The sequence below is a fragment of the Numenius arquata genome, chromosome Z (assembly GCF_964106895.1).
Source record: "Numenius arquata chromosome Z, bNumArq3.hap1.1, whole genome shotgun sequence".
NCBI classification, from domain to species: domain Eukaryota; kingdom Metazoa; phylum Chordata; class Aves; order Charadriiformes; family Scolopacidae; genus Numenius; species Numenius arquata.
The window spans coordinates 41,310,666-41,334,797 of NC_133616.1; the positions used below are offsets into that span (position 1 = coordinate 41,310,666).

The 24,132-nt window shown below is 37.7% G+C and overlaps 1 protein-coding gene across 1 annotated transcript in view; it reads right to left on the minus strand.

Annotated features, from left to right (window-relative positions):
* Positions 1–24,132, minus strand: part of PRUNE2 (prune homolog 2 with BCH domain) — a 146,165-nt gene that overhangs the window by 106,322 nt on the left and 15,711 nt on the right. Inside the window, exons 2-4 of the mRNA XM_074166361.1 lie at positions 4,114–4,218; positions 3,439–3,641; positions 1,955–2,118 (exon numbers count right to left, since the gene is read on the minus strand). Coding sequence (XP_074022462.1) covers positions 1,955–2,118; positions 3,439–3,641; positions 4,114–4,218 — 472 coding nt within the window. The remainder of the gene's footprint in view (positions 1–1,954; positions 2,119–3,438; positions 3,642–4,113; positions 4,219–24,132) is intronic.

The following is a 24,132-nucleotide window of genomic DNA, read 5'->3' on the forward strand; positions in this document are numbered from 1 at the left end:
AAATGTAGCTGTGATTTGTTGTTTAGGTTTTGTCAATCACTTATACCTTGCAAGTGAAGATATGAAGGGACTCCTATATCCACTAAGTTTCTCAAACATGTGCTACCACACACAATAATTAAAATGAAGTTACTAATTTTTAAAAAAAAATCTGCTACTATCTCCCTCAAAACTTCAATTGCTATCTCTAATGCAAACAATTTCAATATTTCTCTAATAAAAGCACTTTGTTTTAATTTGGATACAGACTAGAGATCTAAACCATGCAGGCACTTACAACCATGTAGAGTACTTGAACATGTGCTTGTTCACTATTCAGAGCACTGCCTCCTGACTCTTTCCATCACCAAATAGGTATCCTGAGAGATCCCACAAAACCTTTTTTTGATTCTGCCTCCAAAAGCAATTATTATGCATGATAAATTGCCTAGATGCCTCGATAGCTATTCAACAGAAATTTGGAGCTTACAAAAATATTTCATGGCAGGTTTACGAAAGCTTATTAGCATGGAAAGATACTAAAAGAGAATGCTAAATGCTGTGTCACTGATAATGCTTCTTCTATGGAAACATAAAAAAAATTAAAATTACCTTTTGTGATTTCTCATAACATGCCCATTACATTAGTTACCACAGTGATGAGTACAATGACATGCAACAACTCCAGTAGGTTCTGAAATCTAAATGTAGGCAAGTTTTCATAATCCTCATTAAACATGCCCACATTGATCTCTTAAAAGGGTATTAAACAGTTCCAACTGAAGGGTTCTGCTACAACAAATCAAATGAGGAAACTAATACAAATAATGAAGATAGAAATGAAAATACTTCTGACTGTTGAAGCCTGTCATGGTTTCAGCTGGGACGGAGTTGACTTTCTTGCTGGCAGCTGGTGCGGTGCTGTGTTTTGGACTTGGGATGAGAATGCATTAGTTGATAATGCACTAATGGTTTTGGTGTTGGCAAGCAGTCAAGGCCACTTCTGCTCCTCACATCGCCCCACCAGTGAGTAGGCTGGGGGCGCATAAAAAGTTGGGAGGAGAGATGGCCGGGACAGCTAACCCCAACTGACCAAAGGGATATTCCATGCCACATGATGCCATGTTCAGTATGTACAGGTGGGGGAAGAAGAAGGAAAGAAGGGACCTTCAGAGTTACGGCATTTGTCTCTCAAGTAACCATTACATGTGATGGAGCCCTGCTTTCCCAGAGATGGCTGAACACCTGCCCGCCCATGGGAAGCAGTGGATGAATCCCTTGCTTTGGTTTGCTTGTGTGCACAGCTTTTGTTTTACCTATTAAACGTCTTTATCTCAACCCACGAGTTTTCTCACTTTTACTCTTCTCATTCTCTCCCACATCCCACCAGGGGCAGAGTGAGCAAGCCTCTGTGTGGTGCTGGTTGCCAGCTGGGTTTAAACCACAACAAAGCCTCATCCTTTGTACTCTACTGGGCATACAATACAAAAGAAAAGGAGAGTAAAATGAAGACTTTGTTACACCATTTTTAAACATGGAAAATTTTGCCATTAAAATATCATTCTTTAAAAAGGTACCATCATCAGGAGAAGCTTTAACGTGTAAATATTAGATTCCAATTCATATTGTTGTCCACAGGCAGGCAGAGCCAAACTGGCAGCACTGCACAGCCCCTCGAATCGATGAACTGCACAGCTTTTCCAGCTACCCAGCTGGTGTGTCGACAGCTCCATTTAATAGTCTTGTCTAGTGATACAGCAAAGACCTCTCATGCCTATTTTTAAATGCACATTTTTAATATTCAATATAATGTTACTCTTTAACAAACTCTTTACTCCCTGCTTCTTTTATGAAGCTTCCCGTGGTCTTTAAAGGGATTGTTAACCAAAGAATGGATCGCACTCTTTCTGCATGAGCAGATTCAGAAACACTCCATTAAACCTTTCAGTATTTAATATAAAGAGTAATCTCTCACCTCTGAGGAGATAAGCCAGTTGCTGAGTGATTAACTCTGGTGCCTCTTGAAGAATCTCTTTTACTACTAAAGAGGAAGAAGACGCTTGTAACTCCAGGCTGCCGTCGCATTGCTCATCTGGATTGATGACTTTGACAACAGCTGATTCCAAACTTTTATCCTCACTACCAAGCAAATTCAAGAATTATATACATTTTTCTTTCTAGCTGCTTAAACAACCCAGTAAAACAGTGCAAAATACTTTTTAAAATTCTAGACTACAACACTATTGTTATTGCTATTTGAAGTTTGCTGTAAAGCCAAAGAAAGTCACAATGAAGTCCGAAAATTGTATTTTTTTAATGAAGTGTTTCACAGTGGTTTTATTGCTTGATACATCACTTAGTACTAATACTTAAATGTTTACATTTCCATTATCAAAATCTTTATAATTAATAATTTGAGAAAAATATTTCTACATGTACTGAAAATATCACTCTTTATTTAGGGGAGATTTTGGATTTTCGCCATTGCATATTTTGAAAACTTACAAAAGTTCTTTTTTTTTTTTGCTTTTAGACACTTTAAGTTTCTGCTTCTAATAGCAATAACAAAGTGAAACTATATTTAATAACATAAAATACTAATCATAATTCTTCAGAAGGAAGAAACACAGGAAGGGTTAGTAATAAACAAAAGCAAATCTTACTGATAATTTTACTTTGAAAAAATATATGATATGACTGCAGTTAAAGAATCAATACTTATGAGATTTAAACATATGTCTCATTTTAGATTTTCCCTATGTTCAGTCTAATCTACAAACACCTTGGAGTAGGATGGGGCCATAACAAAATTTATCTTAAATTAAATTCTAAAGAGAGTGGAATTAAACAGTATCCTTGATTCCAGGCAAGACAGGCAGACCATTATAAAGCGGCTGCCTATAGGCTTGTAAATATTCTCTCTTAAGGATAGGTATATGGACTATGGTCTTCCACAGAGCAACTCTGAGCCTCTGGCACTGAGAACATTTGGAGACAAACGCTGTAGTTTGCACGGACTGAATAATCTAGCATCCATCTTAACAGCACATATGCAACTGTGCTGGCCATCTCCAAATCAATGTAAGAGTCTTAATGCTAAATATAAGAGTCTTTTGCTAAAGAGCAAAAGCTAACTAAGCAGCACAAAAATAATCTGATGTCTTATTCAGTGGTCACAGGAAGCTTCCAGACTCTTTAAACTAAATTGAAATATCTAATCTAACAAGTGTGAAAATACAAGATTCTTAAAAAAGGGATTCCCATTAAAAGCAACAGAAAGATGACTATTTAGTTTGTTACATTTAATGGACATAATGGGAGACAAAATATATTTTAACTTCCTTTTTTCTTTGTCTGTGTTAATATAGCAACACCAATATTAATACAGAAAAAATGTAAAATATAATTTTTAAAACAGCTCAAACACGCATAAGCTATCTTGTACATACAATGCAATACCTTGTCAGCATGTTGCTGTTTACAAGTGTTAAAGACAATTTCCCTTCAGCATTCAGCTGGTGCAAATTGATTTCATCTCGGAAGATATGGAATGACTCCGGGATATTCAGCTCCTCCAATATAAATCTTGTCTCTGTGAGGTAGCTAAAATCTCTTCTTGGTATGTTCAGCACGGGTAAGCAAAGAACATCAGGAGGACTGACCTGTGACATAGGTGTGCATTTGTCAGATGGGCATAAAATAAAATCTGGTTTTTATTAGGAAGATGTTTTAACAAAGTGAGCAATTAGAAATAGTCAGAATTTTCTGTTTGGTTTTTTTTCCCCTTTTATTATTTTTTTTTAAAAATGTCTTTTGCTTTTTTAGTGGTTCTGTTTCTTTTTGCCTCCTACAGCATCACTGGGAAACTAGGAAGGAGAACAGGGAAAGAATGATGTACAGGGGTGATTTTTTTACTGCTATTGAATAAGACAGCTTATACCCATTCATTAATTTTTGTATAAGAAGAAATGCAGATTGTTTCGGTTTAAAAACCTTACCTCTGATTATAACAAAATTGTTGTTCAGAATAATGTTTTTGGAGTATGTTTCGATTGACTTAACAATAAGATATCTATAACATCTGGATAAGCTGGAACAAATGAGTTAAGACGACTCAGGCCATTTTTCCATTACCTTGTCTAGAAAGTAGGCATAGGCCAAAGTAGAAATGAGTGAATCCAAATCACAGGATTTATTCCCAAGAACAACATGGACTTTCTCCAGGCGTTTGCTCCTGTTCTGTAACACATTAGAAGACAATTGCAATGAGTGACAATGGTGAGAAAAAACAGAGTCCCATCACCCAGACATTTCAAAAGACAAGTTAAATATCAGGCATTGCCTTCAGTTGTAGTGCTTTTCACCACTGGCTGAAGGAATGCATTTATTGTGGAATCAGCCAAGTCCTTGGCTTCACAGCTCCCAAGAAACCCAAGAAATCTAGGTTTCATAAGAGACCCCAGTTTAAAACCCAAACGAGTTCTAAGCTGACAGCCTTTAGCAGCAAAGTAACAGATAAGCAGCTTCATTATATGTGTAAAAAGCTTTTGAAAACACCTCACAAATAGAACATGAAAAGCAGTCCCAAAGAGCGTGGAAATGCACACAGCAAAATATATATAGCAAGCTGTAATTTTAATTTTCCCTTTTTCTTCTTTCGGCTGAAATCAGTGGCTACACAAAGTAAGTGGCTTTCACTCTGACTATCCAGAAGCTGAACACACCTGGTAAAGCACTGAGAGCTTTGAGTTGTTCTCATTTGCAAAGGGAACTGAGTCTGCTCTGCATTTAATAAAATTAGAAACCTTCCAAACATAAGGAAAAGAAAAGACAAACCAACTGTGTGAAAACAAAATATTGCAGGGAAGTGTCTGCCTTCTTCATAATTGCACACACAAAATGTAAGGTGACGTTCTTCTCTTGTGCACAAAATACATGTCAAGCTAGCTGCATGGAAACATTCCAGATTATTTTCTTCTAATGAGCTATGCTTCTTAATTTGAGAAATACGTCTGACTGATGCTTAGTAGATGTTACAAAACAAAATATGTGCAATTAAACATTTTTGTTGTTGTATACAGGCTGATGTGCTTTATATTATTTTGAATTAGGATTCTGAATATAAAATAAAGTTTTACTCTTTCAAGAGAAGTATTTATTTAGTACTATCCTCAATAATTATGGTTGTGATTTTTTTAAACCAACCTTTTTCCTCTGTGTCTAATCTTACCTCTACCTGGATATAAGGAAGAAACTTAGTTCTCTTTCCCTTATATGGAACACAGCCATCAAAATACTTTTGGATAGTAAAACCAGGTGATCTGTTCTCCATTCCCTATGTACTGGGGAAGACAGACAGCTTTCTGAAAAGTACAGAGTCTAGAACAGATATGTTCATTTAAGCTGTGGGCCTTCACCAGCAATAAACTGTCTTCATTATCAAAATTTCAATATATTTTTTGTCACATTTTTCTGCAGTAACATACATTTCTGATCAATCTGCCACCCTGAAGAATGAAAATAAAGTTCATGAGCTGATCCTTTTTCAATATTATTCAGTGTATAGAAGTCTTTTTCTTTAGTTATCTCATAGCTGCATATCAAATCACTCAACCCTGAAAAACAAGGAAACTGAATGAACTAATAAATTGACTATTAAATCTACAAAGTCATCCACCTCTAGGAATCCAGTGCAAACAGCAACACAAAAAATTTCAAGCCACCTGATGCTGTTCTGCATCTACATATTCTATACCTATGAAACAATTTGCCTCCTGTTGCTCATATTCCACAAAAAGTTATCCCATATAGCATGAGCAAGGATCCTCAAAAGTCATCTGAGATTTAGTGATGAATGTCAGACCTGTTCATGTCATCAGGTACATGAGTGTTTTCTTTTGAAAAATTAAGACATTTTTGTGTTGTCTTTAGAATTTGAGAATTTAGAATCTGAAGCCTACACTTGACTTCTGAAGGAATGAGAAAAGCACAGCTGTAAAGAGCAGAATACAAAGAGAACATAGCGGAGCAAGAAAGCTCTAGAGATCTTCTCTTCTTAATCCAAACAGGTCAGCTAGCCATCTGAGGACTGATTTTTCTTTAACTCCAGCACACCAGACTCTTATCAACGCATATGAATCAGAACAGACTGTGGAAGGACAGGCCGTCTCCCTGGACTTGCCTCAAGAGCTTCACAAGAACTCCAAGATGGAGCTTATTAAACGGAGTTTTTAATATGACATAAGCAGACTAGCAGGGAGAGGGTGTATTTCTTGGTTAGGCTGTACTATCCCTCCAGACAACTGCTGGTTTCTTCCACAGTATTTCTGCCTAAGACAAACGTGCAGTCAACGTAACCTACTAGCTACTGCCAACTTTTTCCCAAAGGAAAGAGAATGAAAAACAGATTTCTGAAGGTGTTCAGGGGTTTCTGTTGCACACTGACAAGAAAAGCGATAGTTCCCATCTTGTTTCACCAGTCTGAAGAATTTTCTTTATAAAAAAAAAAGTGCAAAAGCTTTCCAATACCAAATCACGTATTACCTAACTAATTATTATTAATAAAATTAATTTATATTAATAAAGTTGTGGAATACGTCTGGACAGTTAATTCTTCCTGTAGTTCTGGAAATTCTGGAAACTCATAAAGGGAGCAAAACATAACAAAACCAACCTAAAATGTCACTCCTAACTGTTACTAGAAAGCACAAGATATTTGCTATTGTTTTCCTAAATGAAATCCATTTTCAGAACAAATATTCTTATGCACACAAGTAGTCTATTCTCCCAAAGACAACTTGGATTCAATGATCCTTATGGGTCTCTTCCAACTCAACATATTCTATGATTCTATGATACATCTCTAGGAAACAGCATAAATTTGATATAGATAGAATTGAAGACAATCTGCACCAGCCACAGTTAGAAGTCTCACTCTAGTATTTGCATTCACACAGTATGTGCTGTCCTATTAGAGGTGAAGTTCACAGGAAGACTGGAACCATTGGTCTAAGCAGCAGCTGTCCTAAGCACACGGATGTAACTCCGAACTGTAGATCAGGAGCTATGGTCTGAGAGCTGCCACATGCAAAACTCACCAGCCCCAGACATCTACAGGGGAGCACATAAACAGGTACAGGCTAACCCTGACACAGCTCATTACATTAATACTGAATTATTTACGTTCCCATTCCCCAGCGATAACCACTAATATAATTCAGTGACGCATAAAGATGGCACTTGCATAACCTGTTCACATGGATAACATTTTCTACTCCAAGCATCTTTACTGTTTGAACTGGGCATTTATCTGATGCCAGAATCACAGACAATGTATTTATATTTCAATAGATTATTCAAGACAGCTGTGTAGCATCTCCCTCATTCTATTTTTAACACAGGAAACGTTCTTGTACCAACACCAGAAATACTTTATCAAAATCTTAGCAACAACCACAGTGTTACACAAGCAAGAGCAGGTTAAGTGCTACTTTATCCTGTGCTGGACAGACAATTTGAGATCTGTGCATGGGGTAAAAGATTAACTCTGCCAGACTGCAGTGATAAAAAGTGAATGCTACTGCAAACATTCATCTTAGCATAAATGGGTGCCATCTATCAATTCTAACACAGGACTATGAAAGCAACATTTTTAACCCTCAGTCTGATTTGCAGCATCTTAGAAGTTAAGTCAATACTTTCAGCATGACATCACTTCTGCAGATAATGATTACTGACACAAAGACACCACCATCTGTGGATAAAAATAATGAGATACTCCTTCAGGAACAACCAGATCTTGTAGTCTATAACCACAATGTTGTTTACTACAACTTTTAAAGCAATCAAAAGCTAGCAAGAAGGAGGGTACTGATAGATCTGAAGTTATGTTAAGAGGAGTAATTGAATAAATTATTACAAAAACATTTTCATATTGATTAAAATGTTCTTTTAAGATCAACAGAATCCTCAAAACAACCTTTGTTTTCATCTTCCAGGGCTTAAATCCAAACTTATCCATAATAATATAAACAGAACACTGCACAAAAGTGTTCCCTGTGACATGCTGCCTTTTTTGTATATTTGGAACAAAAGTATGCTATCCCTACTAGTACTTATTAATAACAACCTTCCAAAAAGTATCATCTCCATAAAAGCAAGTCTCCTGAAGTACACCTTCCCAGGGCCATGCAAGCTTACTGTTTATCTTCCAGGTCTGAGACTGCTTCCTCTTCCATCACCTCAGATACAACTAGTACAACTAGCCCACTGCTTGCTAATCAGCCTGCTAGGACAAAAGCAGGCACATGGATGTGTAGCTTCTTCTTCCAGGGTTTTCCAAGGAAAGGCCTCAGCTGAGAAGCCCACAAAGCTTTAGATTCATAAAATCTGTGAGACTCAGATGCAATAATACTAAAATGTGATTAACTTTTGCAGCTACCACAGCTAAGCCTGAGAGGAACCATGAACTTTCAATATCTCTAAGAATTAAAAAATTTAAGAGGTTGATGATGAGACTGGAACTCAGAAATTAAACTACATAAGAGACCACTGTTCTCTCTCAGTGCTGATGGGTTGTTTATCTAGATTAAAGGTAAATTGTAAAATGCATAAACACGGGATGCCTGAATAAAATGAGTTAAAGAAATGATGTGTCATTCTCAGATGGCATCAGTCAGGATAACTCAATTCAGTTCAGATCTGCACAGATCAACATTCATTTATCATGCTCAAAGAAGAGATTTATAAACATTAAGCTACTTCTGCAATCTAGTAAGAGATCTCTTTTGATACTCTGATACTTATGGAGAAGTAACTCTCATATCTGCCCAGTTTTGTTGTCTTTAGTCACATAAATGCATTAGTATGGCAACTTTTATTCTTATGCAACTTATGTAGTCAAAAATACCTTTTACAGGTTTTTAAATGCATCAAACAGCTGATTCATTCAAACGTACTGCATACATTGACAATCAGGTTTGCAAAAACTTTGGCTAGGACATACTACTACAATATTCTACCCAATAATCACATTGTCTCTTTTTTTTTTCTTCTATTAATACATAAACTGAAATGATATTCCAAGGTAAGAAATACTGAAGACTTTTTCTATTATAAAGAGGAACTCCTACAAAACTCTCACTGTCTCAAGGCAAAAAATTTTGTTATTTTTCCACTCCTTCACACACACACACACACACAGAGCCACACAGAGCCTTGCTTTCTGAGCCACTACTTTTTGCCTCAAATCTCACTGGATTTTCTGTCCTTCAACTGCAATAAAATCACTGCATTTTTCTGCATGGGATGAGACCATACTTGTCAAGGATAGCAACTCTTTGAAGGAAGGAGCTATATGGCTCAACAGAAGCATATTAATAAAGAAGAAGCTGCAGAGTCACATAATAATACAGTGTCAGATACAACGCTGAAAGCTTTTCCAACCTAGTAGCTGAAGCACTAATAAGGGAGCATGGCTGCACAGACATACTTAGCTTTCCTGGAGATACATAGGGAAAAAGCCTAAGTACCTGCACCAAGGACAAGAGAGTAATAAATATTGCAACTGAGATTTTAAGTTATTTACTTACATAAGAGAGGATTTTTTGTACCTACTCAGTGGCTTTGGAAATGTACCTCCAACCCAGAGGTACAATTTATTGAGTAGTCATTTTGGAGTACATCCTGCATTTGCCTTATAGTATCAGGCAGCATTATACTTCCGTAGGCCTGAGGGCTTTTAAGTTGATTATCCTTCTCCGTTGTCAAAGAAATGGCTTTAAGCCAAGGCAAAGTTAATTTAATATTTTATGCAAAGTTCAAGTTAGTTTAATATTTCATAAGCCTTTTCACAAGAAAGCTTTATACTGGTCTGGAAAAAAATGATGGTCTCTTATTCTGATAAATCTTTGTTTTCTCTTATTTTTGAGGACAGACAAAAAACTATTCTATTTCTCTGCCCCTGCAGTATCACATTTATCATGTACAGTATATAATATACATTGTAGTTTACAGTAATAGTTGTAAAATACATGGTTTCATAGTGAATTCTTCCCTAAGAAACATAATTTAGTAGAAAAAATTTCAAGCATGCCATATTTTAATCATTACCTGTTGGATCTATGTTGTACAATGTTGCTTTACTTATGGATCTTAAAAAAAAAAAAAAAAAAAAGCTTTTACAGCAAACACCAATCCCGCTGGCAGAATAAAATAGAATAAAACAAAGGGGAATTTTCTAAATCCACACCTTCTGCTCTTGTATGGGAGGCACAGCCTTACAAAAAAAGATAAACAAAAGTGGAAGGGTCATAAAAATTCAATGCCACCCTCAGAAATGGTTGGCTAGGCATAAAATACCATGTGATATTTTGCATTAAATGAGATCTGGTGACAAAAGACTATAACTAGTCTATAACAAAGACTAGGAAAAGGTCTTCACACCTTAATTGTCATGCATACAAAACTTACCTCGGGCCTAACTGATACACATTTTACCTGGTCTTACCTGCACTCCCCTCTCTGATGGTGACTGCACTTCCAAAAGGAGGTTGAACATAGCCTTGTTGAACAAGCATTCTTGGTTTTCTGAAGCTAATACTTCAAAAGCCATATTTAAGAGTCAAGAGCTTGATAAAGAGAGTTTCATTTAAAAATGCCATTTCCCAAAATCACACTGTTCCATAGACGTATGCTGATCCCTCAAAATTAGTAATGGAAATGAAGCAGTTTGATTATCTGGCATTTCAGCCAGACAAGGAAGTCCTGTCCCTAGTTTGTTCCTGGAATTTCCACAAGACAGGAGCTCTCTTTTCCAGTCATTTCTAATCAAGAATTGACATGGTCAGCTATTGCTGCTGAGAATTCAGTTCAATATTTCTGCATTACCAACAGGCTCTGATTTGACCTCCTGCAGACAGACAAACTTCACACTGTTCAAAAAAAGAACTCCTACCAAATGCAAACATCTTTTCATTTTTAATTAATTTTACAGAATATAACTGCATGCAAGACTGCTCTGCCTGTTCTTGAAATACCTTCTCTCTAACTTGTCATATACATTTATTCACATTGCAAAAAATAAAAATAAACAATCATTTCCACGAGATTTTCATTTGAAAAAGAGTAACTGGAGTAATCAAATAATGCAGAGGTGCTATTTAAATATCAAAAGAAGCACCACAGAATTAAAAACATAATTCAAAATCTTGTTGGCTCATTTTAAAATTAGATTTTTTCCACCAATTGGTTTGACGTTGATTTCCCACCACAGCTTTACATGTTCATGCCCTCTTGCTTCTCCAAATTTTTGCCTTTAGGGCCAACTTTTGAGACACCACTTTTACTGGATTATGGGGTGTAAGTACATGGTATACCCAATAGTATCTGTTTTTTAAAATGGGTCATACAGAGGGTACACATGCATGTCCACATTCTCACACACTTTGGAAGCATGACTTTGGCATCTGATGTTTTTATCCCAATTTTGCTGTTACATCAAGATGAAACTTCCATTAGGCTGGACAGATATTAAATATTCTTTGTCTTAGGGAATTAAAGAAATCAAAGTTTTTATGAAACAAGATTAACAAAGTGAGGAGGGGAAAAACTTATTTAAATGACCTTAGGCTTGGTGAAGATATCACATTGCTCTTTCTGCCAAGACAAAACAGGATATACTCTCATATGGCTGAAAAAGGTAAATGTTCTCAGCAGAATGATTATTTAAGCTTGAATCAGCAGTCCTCCAACAGCCTATCAATAGGATTCTCTATCATAGAAGTTACTGAAGTAAAAATCAAAGTTCTCTTCCTTTTATGCTGTATTAACTCATTTGTTGTTCAAATTAATGGGTTCTACATAGGATTAGTGCTCTCGCCTAATAACTGAGTACCAGCAATACAGAATACATCTATTCAGCTCTGCAAAAGAAAAAGTTATATCCCTATCCCAGGTTATCTTTAGTGCCTAAAGCCAGTCACAGCATATCTTTGAATTTTTAGCTCAAGTTACACAACTCCTCTTCCTTCTCCTTCCACAGTTGCCACTTAACATGCAAAGGTGAGACTGGGATGCCTATCAGTTTACAGGACTTGATAGTATTCATCTCCTTTAGGAATTGTTTAGCTTACTACAGGATCAAGGTGTCCCCTGACATATCAAAAACAAATGAGTTAGAAGTAGGGAGCATGTTTACCTGAGGAGCAGAGGATCCTGTCATATTAATTATTATCAATTCTGTGGTATGTCAGGAAGTGACTAGTAGCACTAATCCCCTACATCATACACTGCAGAAGCCAAATGAATTATAAAGAGCTAAGAGAAAGTGTACTGGAGGAAAAAAAAGGTGATTTTTTTGGTGAAGGCAAGGGAATTCAACTCGAATAATGCAGTTCATTTACACACCTCTGTCACAGACTTAACATCTGACCTTAGAGTGTTTAAGAACCTCAGCTTCTTCTCTAAAATGGTAGAAACAACCTTGCAACTGAAAATAATTTTACCAAGAGTTAGGAGGCACTTGAACACTTTGCAGTGCAGGAGCCTTTGGAGTTGAGCTTCACGTTTCTTAAGTCAGTGTAGCCATTAGGAGATATGCTCCAAGTTGAACAGGAGACCAAACCCTGAAGTGAGCCAATTGCCCAGTAGAAATACCATTAGTGATCTCATAAAGAGACCGAATTCTCTGTGTTTATATGGACAATACATAAGCAGGTTTTACTCTGTTCTTTTCTTTTCTTTTTTAATTGTATCATCTTGCAATCTCAATGTTTCTTCTAAATTTTTACCAATGTGCTGTAGCTAATATTTATGACTATATTACACTCAAATACAAATATTATGCATAGTTACATTTTCACATTTTCATTTTGTTTCGGACCTTCTGGGTAAACTTCTGTCTCCTCTTCATCATGAACTATATTTTAAGTGATTCAAGACAAAAAAGTAGTCCACGCTAACAATAAAATCATAGGCACCATCTTCCCATCAATGACTTATCCTTAAATGTATTTATTACACACCTTCAGTTGAGAGAAAAATCATAGCTAGATGAAACGACCAGGAGGCCAAAGTCACTTTCAGTTTTGCTCTTCTTATTCATCAGATTTTTATCATACTATAATTCCGAAATGTCTTGTGCTTTTTCCCCTTTCTCTGGTAAGATTGCCTCAGAAAAGATGCAAGGTTTTTTGTCTGCTTTTTTTTTTTTTTAACATTAGTATTATTTTAGTCACCATTTCTTTTTCCACACTGAAAATCAGAAACCAATCAATAAGTACCCCTCTGCTGTCCTTTATGCCTGCTGCAAACACCATTCCTCAAAAGAATTTTCCCAAAAGCTCTTTCTTCTTATTGGCAGGTTCTTTTTCCATGAGGGAATTCTATTATTGTAACGTTTAAGTCCAAGTGCCCTTGTGAAAGATAGATGTTGGGTTCATTTGCTGCAGAGGCTGAGCACAGATTAAAAATTATCTTGCAACACTGTGCTTGTTAGTGAAATGACAGTGCACTAAGTGAACACTCAGAATGAAGCTTGATTTTACAAAAACAATCTATTTTTTTATTTGTGATGTTGTGAGAATAGAAACATATGCTCTATTAAGAGAAGGTACTGCCTTTTTACTCATACAGCAATTGGTTGTGTCTATACTGTTTAGATCCCTGAATTGCCCTCACCATAACACTAATATCAGAGCCATATACGTATTGCATCTGAGCAAGAGAAAATGCATAATCACATTTTTATATTACTTGTAACATTCATAGGCTTTTCAGCATATGTCTAGTCACTAATAAAACTTGTGCTGCTTTAATGTCTAATACTCTTTTTTGCATGGATGACATTAAAATGGTAGAAATTTGGAAGTAATTTATTCAGCAAATTAAGCTGGGTTCAGGCTAGGGACAGAAAGGATGTGGTGCCTCTTGAATCCATACTTAAAGGATGTAATCCATACATCAGAAATACCCACATATGGAGTGATCCTCTTTCTCTGATAATTTGGCCTGTGTCTGAGTTTCCAGTCTGCTCATGAAATCCAAAGAGGTCATTAATACAATGACCCACTGAGCGCTTCTTGGAGCCATCTGAAACTCCCTTGGTCGATTCGCCTCAGCAAGAAATCCAATTCAGCTGTTCTCCACCTTGACACACCCTCCCCTCCAGCACAATCAAAAAGGCATAACCCCACACGTACATCAATATTGTTGAACACAGACCTTCACACATGCTGAGATGACTGGGGTCTTCCCAGTCAATCGTGTTCACTTTTGGATTGGCCATCTTCTGCCAGAGGAGAAGTGGTGTAAAAATGTAGTGCTGATCCTGCATTCCATTTCGTCACCTACTACCAGTGCATTTCTTCAGAAGTCAATAATATTCGACTCATTGTGTGTTTTGCCTTTTCTGCATTCCACATTCCTATGTACATTCCTCTCCTTGTGACAGCAAGCAGCCTCCACAGACCTGACCAAATTGCTGTTAGGTAACAAAGTATGTTTCAGCATAAACATTACCCCAAACCTTTTCTGAATCAGCCTTCCCTTTACGCATTAAGAAGGCATTCAAGCATATTTCCTTGATACCATTTGGCTCACTGCAGATTTTTGCTGTGTTTTGAGCACACTATTGACTGCATTAAATAACCTCATAATCACATTTAAAGGCTTAGTGATCTAGTGCCACCAGTGTACTAAAATATATGATAACAAATGCAGTCAGCATTTTCCATACCATATGCTTGTAAATGTTATTCTGCAGGGAACCAATTAAAACCAAGGAAAATTTGGAACACAGACATATGGAACAAAACAAAGCAACTTATCTTGTCACCATGGTGCTTGCTCAGTACATCGATTAGGGAATGGTGATATTATAGGACAAACAAATGCCACTTTAATTAAAGTGTGCTGAAAGGCAATATACAGTAGCAATCTAAAACATTCATTTTTGCTGTGCTGATGTTAGTTTTCCTTCTAATGAGATAGAACAGGTAAAAAATCCACAAATATTCCTATTTGAAGAAATGTAACATTAGTCCTAATTTATTGAAAAATTTCCTCTTTTAACATTCAATGAGAAAAGAGTAGAAAACTGAAATGGAGTGTTTTTGTTTCAGGGAAAACATTTAAAATACTGCCAATGATATAAGGTTTTTCAGGAAAAAATAAGCTTGAGCAGGGACCTATTTCTTAAATGCCTTCCTATGAAAACATAGTGCATCAGGGAAAACACAAATCTAATCCTTGTGTTTGTCCAGTGTAATTGACAATGAAAAAACAGTAAAAGACCTGGAAGAAGTAACAACCACTTTGAGAAATATCTTCCAGAGGAAGTAAATAGTTATCAGGAGGTGGAATCATGATTACCTTCTACGCCTGGGGCAAGTTGGGAAAGATCTATAGGAGGGAATATGCTCAGATATACATTTGCCATTCCTTCTTCCACTTCAGAGTTCAGCACTGCAATAGTTAAAGCCCTACAGTGCTCTTTCCCACCCACCTCCCCAGAAAAGTAAGAACCTAGAGGTTACAGGTTCTGGGTAAAGCTCCTGCTTTATTACTCTTGTATGGTGCCAATAACAGCTTGAATTCACATACAGATGATGATACTGCAAACAATATTTATTATGATGATTTTTATTGCCCCTCTGAATCACAGCTCTATTTCACAATCTTTTGTCTTGACATAGAACATATGGGTACCTGAGTCATGTTTTAAATTTAATGCCCTAGGACAACTGGTACAGAAAAAGAAAAAAAGGGAACAAATTATGTTAATTCTGCTGGCCGTCACAGTAATGTTCCAGCACAGCCAAGATGTGTCAAGAACCACAATGCAATAAACACATCCTTCTCACATAGAGCTATAGCCAGATTGTCACTGTAGCTACCAAAAAAACCCCACCACATTGAACAAAGGTGAGAGTTTCTGTAAATACTCTACTGAGTGCACAGACAGACTTTATCTGGCACAGCAGTCCAATTTCATCTCATAAAGATATGTCATATAGAGAAGAATCATAGATATAGAGAGTACATAGTATTAAAGATCATCGTCATGGTGAGCATATCAACTATTGTGTTAGAAGTATAGAAAATAATAGACAACCATTTAAGGTGTAATTACAAAGTAAATTAAAGCACTGTTTATATTGTAAAGCTATAAAACAATTTCTTTAAAGACACGTTATGCCATTCGTTTCTGTTAAAAAATTTGGTAAGCATTAGCAGAATATAAGGATAAGGAATGCACTTAGAAGAGGTTTTTTTTTTTTTTTTGTTAAGGTTAAGGTTTGGCTCGATTTCATCCACTTTGACTAAGTTTTTTGGTGTGTTTTATTTCAAATTTTATTAAGCAGGAGGAAATAGTAGATATAAATTGTCAAATTAACATATGAAGAGACACTAACGACTGATTAAGTAAGACATCCTTTTTAACCATAGTTTTGCTGAATCCTCATCACCCCTGGCAAGTCTGCTGCCCTAGCCATTTCAAAGGACAAAAATATTTTAGAAAAAAATATGGTAACAACAAACAAATTACATTCATATTTCAACTTTACCTTTCAATTGACAGATCAACAATATCTTCTAGCTTTACACTTAGCACGCTATGTTGTATTTTTAATCTATACAAAACACCGATAACTGCGTCCTCTCCTATATGAGTGAAAATCCCTTGATTTTCCTCAACGGTCAGGCTCTTGCTTTTTAAATTGAAGAGCTTCTGCTGTTAGGGAAAGCAGCATCCATTGACTTCTGTGTCTGCTAAGAACAAAGGGTCCAAAGGTAAGGAGAGACACGTAAGCTAGCAAAGAACAATCTGCTTCCTCTCAGGCTAATACCTTACTTCCACTGAATCTGAACTTGCTTAAAGAGATTCTGAAGGTAAAAAATCCAAGAGCACAACATGCCTCCTAGGTCACCTCTTGCACAGAAAGAAGTCCTTAAATCTCTGGGCATAGGGGGAAAAAAACACCAACCAACCAACAACCAAAAAGCCCCAAACCTACATACATAAAAGGGACCTATGCAAGCCAAAATACCTGTTGCACAAAACTGATCACAGCAGCCAAACACACCCTTTTCTACCAGTAAAGTCTGAGAACACTGGCAGGGCATTTAGAATTTGCTTGTAATTTAACCAGTGACTAGCAATACAACGTGCTCCATCACAAGGACATTTAGTAAGTGCAGTAAGACAATTTCTGTGTTTCCAGCTGTGGGAATGCTGCAACACACGAACTAGAATTCCACTGTATTTGCAAGGTGTTCAAGGTGTTAAAAAAAAGGGATTCATCACCCTTGGAGATACTGACAAGCATCCAATTAAACACTTGTCAGAACAGGAACAGTGGTAACATTAGAAACAGGTGATGATTTCATGGCTTTCGATGTAAGGTCACTCTGTTCTCAATCTGACGTTTCTTTCACTTATTATTTCTGGTTAGGTAATTGCATAAATCTCAGCACATCAGAGGACCATTACACAGCATTTTATGCAATATAAGCATTTTGCACTGAAAGAACAAGAGGAATAACATGTGTAGCTTTCTTTCCCTTATACGGGAAGCATGTGCTGGCCTTGTATGGCTCCTGAACAGGTAACTGTTCAGCATTAATGGAATTAGGAAAGTCTGTTAAAAATAAATACAGCATAATTCTTTCCTTTCTTTTACCAGCTAAATAGAACAATATTTTTTTTCTCAGGATCAGTCAAAGAGGATAAGGTATAATGGTGACATATTTATAAGCATATTTGAACATTTAATCTCCAGCTCTAGATGGAGTTTATATGTATATACCTGCCACTTCCGAATAAAAAAGCACATCAGGTCTTAAAAGAAAACACTGACTTAAAAGAGATTTGCGATTACTCAAACAGATTATCAAGCTGTTTAAATTTATGCAAGAACCAACCAGCAGAGGCTTTGTGATCTGAGTCACCTATTACAGGCACAGCAATATATAAGAAGAAAATTTTGAGAATTAAGCCTACTTATAAAAATAGACTGTTATGGCTATCAGAGGATATCCTTGTCAGCTTGCTGAAGTCACATGCATATTGCATTTCTGTGATTTTAAAATCAGCCATAGAAATACATTGTAACGATTTCCATCAATTTGGAAAACCAGGGTGCTAATAATTATGGTAGTAAGTGTCACAGTTAGCATCAAAATAGAAAGTTTAATTTGTATTTAAACTTATTCTTTAAAAACGGTATATAAGATACATAGATAGCAACACATACACATGTTTTAACAGACCATGACACAAAATATCTGTTTTGTTATGAAGGGTATATTATGAAGCATTTGGGCTGGGCAACATGCTTAAGGTAACATTAGCAAGAAAATCTGCAGTTTTTACTCTGCTGGCATTTAGTCTGTGATATCAATTAATGTGATACAAAATTACAGTTGTGCTTAACAGGAAGGGCAAACTCAAAATGCCATTTAAAAAAGCACAAATTGGGGAAAGTTTGCAATACAGTTAAATGAAATTTACACCTAACTGCTCCTCATGAATGGAATTCTCTTTTCAGAAACACTTCAGTACAAAAAACATTCAGAGAATGTAGTAGGAAATATTTAAATGACAAAATCTCTTAATATATAACTCCTCAGCAAAAATTACAATCAGATTTGGAAGTCTGAATACTTTACAAATAGCAGGACACAAAGACAGGTATCATCCCTGCCTAAGCACTTCCTTCATCCATCATGGCTAAATGATAAGAATAGCATGACAGTCAGTACTCAAAAAATAAACTAGCAGTGACTCAGCAAAAAACATTCAGAAAGGAAAAAAAGAAAAATAGGCAAGACACTTCAGAAATTCTGTGCAAAGCAAACATAGCTATGGTATCATTCCCAGATACAAAAATGCCTTTTTTAATGTTATCTAAGTGCATCTGATTCTCCAAATACCACAGATCTGACATTAATATCAATTAAAGCTCAAACTGAACCTCAAATTAAAGTTGCAGAAAGAGCATGAAGCTTAGCAGCTTTCAGGAACAGCATTAGTATTTTTCTCCTATTTCCTGCAAAGTATCTTTGGTCTTGCCACAAAGTGCTGAGCTGTACTAGTGCAACTTACTTGGTTTCTTATTATTAATCTCAGTAAAGATACTTTGCCTTTTCTTTAAACTTTACTGTATAAATTGTAATTTAGCCAAGCTCCCACCTCCAAATTACTGAAACTATTGATTTAACTTTTCACTTCTAAATGTCTTTCACTACTTTCAAATATTCCTACATTGTATGTTTTTGAGGATTTACACATTTCTATGAAGAAAAAACCTAAATTTATATGTCTGTGATGGGATAACGTTACAGTAACCTTTAGGGAGCACAGTTTTATTTTACCATCAAAAGGCAAGACTCTTAAAGTACAGTGGCAAAACTGCCCACAGGTATGAATTTCGGACACTTTACAAGTTTGGCATTGGTGTGTGCACATACATATTCATGTAGGCATGACGGCTACGTTCAGTAGGACAGAGTATTTCACTGAATTTCACCGAATTTTTTTAGAGTTGAAAGGGACCGTATAGATCATCTAGTCCAACTCCCCTGCTGAAGCAGGATTGCTTAGAGAATGCTACTCAGGACTGCATCCAGGTGGGTCTTGAAAATCTCCAAAGAAGGGGACTCCACAACCTCCCTGGGCAGCCTGTTCCAGGGCTCTGTCACCCTCACCGTGAAGAAATTCTTTCTCATATTCGAGTGGAACCTCTTATGTTCCAACTTGTGCCCATTGCCCCTCGTCCTCTCACTGGCAACCACTGAAAAGAGTCTGGCTCCCTCCTCCTTCAACCCACCCTTGAGATACTTATAAGCATTGACAAGGTCTCCCCTCAGCCTTCTCTTCTCCAGACTAAAGAGTCCCAGCTCTCTCAGCCTTTCTGCATATCCTCCTATTTAATAACCTCTTACTTAAGAACTACGTCTATTTAAGTTTATAAGACTTTAAATATGAGAAATACCTGCTTAGAAATTAACACTCCACATAGAAGCTGTGTACAAGCAGAGAGGGATACTGTTTCCCAGCCCCACCTCGATAGTATGGTCAGTCCTGTGCATGTTTGCTCCAGTTATCCTCACTACCAGCACTGCAGAACCAGAACTAGTAACACCCAACTCCATTCCCACCCTTCTACTGGTTTCCTGGTACAGCAGCTATGTGGGCCTGAGGACAGGGACAAAGAAAGGTATCACACTGGACTTACTGAGCACATTTACCTTACAGACTATCATTAACTAAAAAGAATACATCTCACTGATGTTCTGCATCTTCCTTTCTCTCCCCACTGGTAGCAAGTCCAATTCTAGGATTTGACACTAATCTCTGTAACTAAAGAGTAGATGATAAAGAGCTAAAATCAGATTTGTTGATTCTTTCCTTCAGAGACACTTCAAAAGATGCACTTACAAGAGATGTGTTTTAAGACACAGAGACTAGACAGCTTTTGTATTAGGTGCTGGATGACAGACCACCCTGTCAAAAATAGAAATAACATTGTGGCTTAGCATGGCCTTCTTCAGAACGAATAGAAAAACCTTTCTTCTCACAGACCATTCAGCAGCAGAAATTACAAGCACCAAAGAGGGCAGGGATGGGAAAAACCATCTCTCTGACTAGAAACATCCCTCTATTTCCAGCTGACATTTTGTCCTCTTGATTTAGACTGCTCTCTGGCCTCCCAGTACAACTATCAAATCTATATCGGTGTTTTTACAAGGGCTTGCCAGGAAAAAGACCTAGTTACTAAAACTCAGTGGATTTGAGCTATTTTAAACTTTATGCATGTTGGTTTACGTTAATTAAATGCCCTCAGAAACGTTCGCAATTATGTAAAGCTGGGCCTCTGAAATTAATATCTCTCTAACAATAGTAACTTAAGAATTGCAGACAGAGAATGTAAGCATAGGGAAAGTAGGAAGTTTTCAAGACTCAAGTCAAGTTTTCAAGTGTATTCAGATTCTTGACAGAAACAGGAACCAAATAGGACACTTATGCATTCAATAAACAATATCTTTCCTACTACCATTTCACTTTCTTACTATCATTCTGCGAGCGGCATTCTCAGGGGTTGGGACTGGGACTGGTGCTGTTTAACATCATCATGGGTGACATGAACAGTGGGATAGAGTGAACCCTCAGCAAGATTGCTGATGACACCAAGCTGTGTGGCACACTGGAGGGAAGGGATGCCACCCAGAGGGACCTGGACAGGCTTGAGAGGTGGGACCATGAGAACCTCATGAAGTTCAACCAGGCCAAGTTCAAGGTCCTGCACCTGGGTCACAGCAATCCCAAGCACAAATACAGGTTGGGTGGAGAATGGATTGACAGCAACCCTGAGGAGAAGTACTTGGGTGTGCTGGTGGATGAGAAGCTTAACAAGAGCCAGCAATGTGCGCTAGCAGACCAGAAAGCCCACTACATCCTGGGCTGCATCAAAAGAAGCATGGCCAGCAGGTCCAGGGAGGTGATTCTAGCCCTCTGCTTCACTCTGGTGAGACCCCACCTGGAGTACTGCGTCCAGCTTCGGAGTCCTCCGCACAAGAAGAATGTGGACCTGTTGGAGTGGGTCCAGAGGAGGGCCATGAATATGATCAGAGGGCTGGAGCACCTCTCCTGTGAGGACAGGCTGAGAGAGTTGGGGTTGTTCAGCCTGGAGAAGAGAAGGCTCTGGGGAGACCTTATAGCAGCCTTTCAGTACTCAAAGGAGTACTGTAGGAGTACCTACAGGAGAGGTGGGGAAGGACTCTTGATCAGAGTGTAGCGATAGGACGAGGAGTAACGGTTTTAAATTGAAAGAGGGCAGATTTAGATTAGATATTAGGAAGAAATTATTTTCTGTGAGGGTGGTGAGGCACTGGAACAGGTTGCCCAGAGAAGCTGTGGATGCCCCATCCCTGGAAGCGTTCAAGGCCAGGCTGGATGGGGCTTTGAGCAGCCTGGTCTAGTGGGAGGTGTCCCTGCCCGTGGCAGGGGGTTGGAACTAGATGATCTTTAAGGTCCCTTCCAACCTAAACCATTCTATGATTCCCATTTTTCTCTTTTTTTGGTTTTTTTTTTTTTTGGTTGGTTGGTTGATTTGTTCTGCTGTTAGGGTTTTTTTTGTTTTGGTTTGGTTTTTTGTGGTTTTCACCCCCTGGCCTTGATCCTGTCTCACTCACCAATCATTTCATATAAAGTTCCATGACTTCCAGCAAGCTACTCCTAACTTAAAAGTGTCAGAGACCATAATCTTGTTCAAAATAGTACTCAGTGTTAACGAACAGGGATAGAATGGGGCTTGCAAGTACCCAAGTATTCTATAAAGGTGCAGAAAGTGCAAGAAAATTCCCTTGCTCTGCCTTTTACCTATTCTTTTTCTTATTACAGCAGTAGTTTCAAACTCTCAGTGCATTAACATGCTCTTCTCTCTATCACCTATCAATCTAACTCCCATAAAATTATCACCAAAATGGGTTATTTTCTAAACATTCAGAGATGTGTTAAGGGGTCCTCAAAACAAATACAATGATGTGTTACTCTTCCAAAAAAAAGGCATATTTGAATTAGAAAGCATGCCACTCCTTAGCTTTTGTGGACTGTCAGAGACAAATAGCCCATTGTGAGAGTTAAATCTTTATAACTTGAAGATAAACGATCTTTCAGCTATAGCTGTGTACAGTGTCAGTGACATCCAGTCACCTGTTCTGTTTACTGCAGCTGTGGATTCTGCTGGGATCTCTGGGGGACGGACCTAAGCCTCTCTTTCCTGTTAAAAGTGACAGTCAGTTGACTTGAAATGCTTTCTCAAGAACCTGTGATGCTCTGGATGTATGTCAATGACATACTTATTAATATCCAGCCTTGAAAATACATATAAGAGCATGTCAAATTATAACTACATGGAAGAACAGATCTATTTTAGATTTTGTAGAAAAGCCTACAAAAATTGTTTACCATATTTCTTTTAGTTTAAAAGGAAGAACTAAAAGCTCTTCATATTTCACAGGATCATAGAATCCTACAATATCTCAGGTTGGATGAGACCCATAAGGCTCATCAGGTCCAACTCCCTGCTCCTCGCAGGACTACCTAAAACTAAACCATATGACTAAAAGCATTGCCCAGACGCTCACTGAGCTCTGACAGGTTTGGTGCCATCACCACTTCCCTGGGGAGCCTGTTCCATTGATCGACCACCATATCAGGGAAGAACCTTTTCCTAATGTCCGTTCTGAACTTCCACTGACACAGCTTCATTCTATTTCCTCATGTCCTGTCACTGGTCACCAGAGAGAGGAGATCAACACATCCCCCGCCGCTGCCCACCTTGAGGAAGCTGTAGACTGTGATGAGGGCACCCCTCAGTCTTCTCTTCCCCAAGCTAAACAATCTAAGTGACCTCAGCCACTCGTCAGAAGTCTTGCCCTTGAAGCCTTCAAATTTTTCCTTCAAATTAAAGTGAAAATAGAGCACTAAGAGTACTTTATTTCTTGAACGGTTTTTGTCAGAAAGGCAAAAGCTACAGCATAGAGTAAGGGCATAAGGAAAGTCTAGTTTCCCCTTTCTTTAGATGTGTAAAGTTGCCTAAAAGGACAGTATTTCTAATCCCTATGAAAGATGCCAACCAGACGAGCCTTATTCAATAAGGTCTCCAGCCCTGTCACCTCACGAATTTTCTTGCATATCTCAAGAGAAAGCATCCCTAGAGATGAGTGGGAAATACAGTATGCATCCCCTTGCATCACCCAAGCTTGACACCAGTCATGTTTGTTGGGAGAGGCACTATAGCGTGCATAGGAGTACACATATCTGCATGTGCGTGCACGAAACACAGACACCATCCCCCAGCCGGCTCAGCCGGATTTCAGAAATCGCCTCGCACTACAGTCAGGTGTAGACACTTAAGGCAGAGAACTCTGCCCAAGGGCTCCCTAGTCCATTAACCCACTTGCAGAGAGAGAGGGTTTGTGTTTCTCTCTGTGCGTGCAAGTGACAGAGAGTGCAAGCGCGCAAGCAAGTGAACTAGATTAAAGTGATATTTTAATAATATGGGCTAAGTGAAAACTGGTAAGGCTGGGATGTCAGGTTGGACAACCACATTCAGTGTTTACACCTTCCTTCCAGTTTCCTCTATCTTT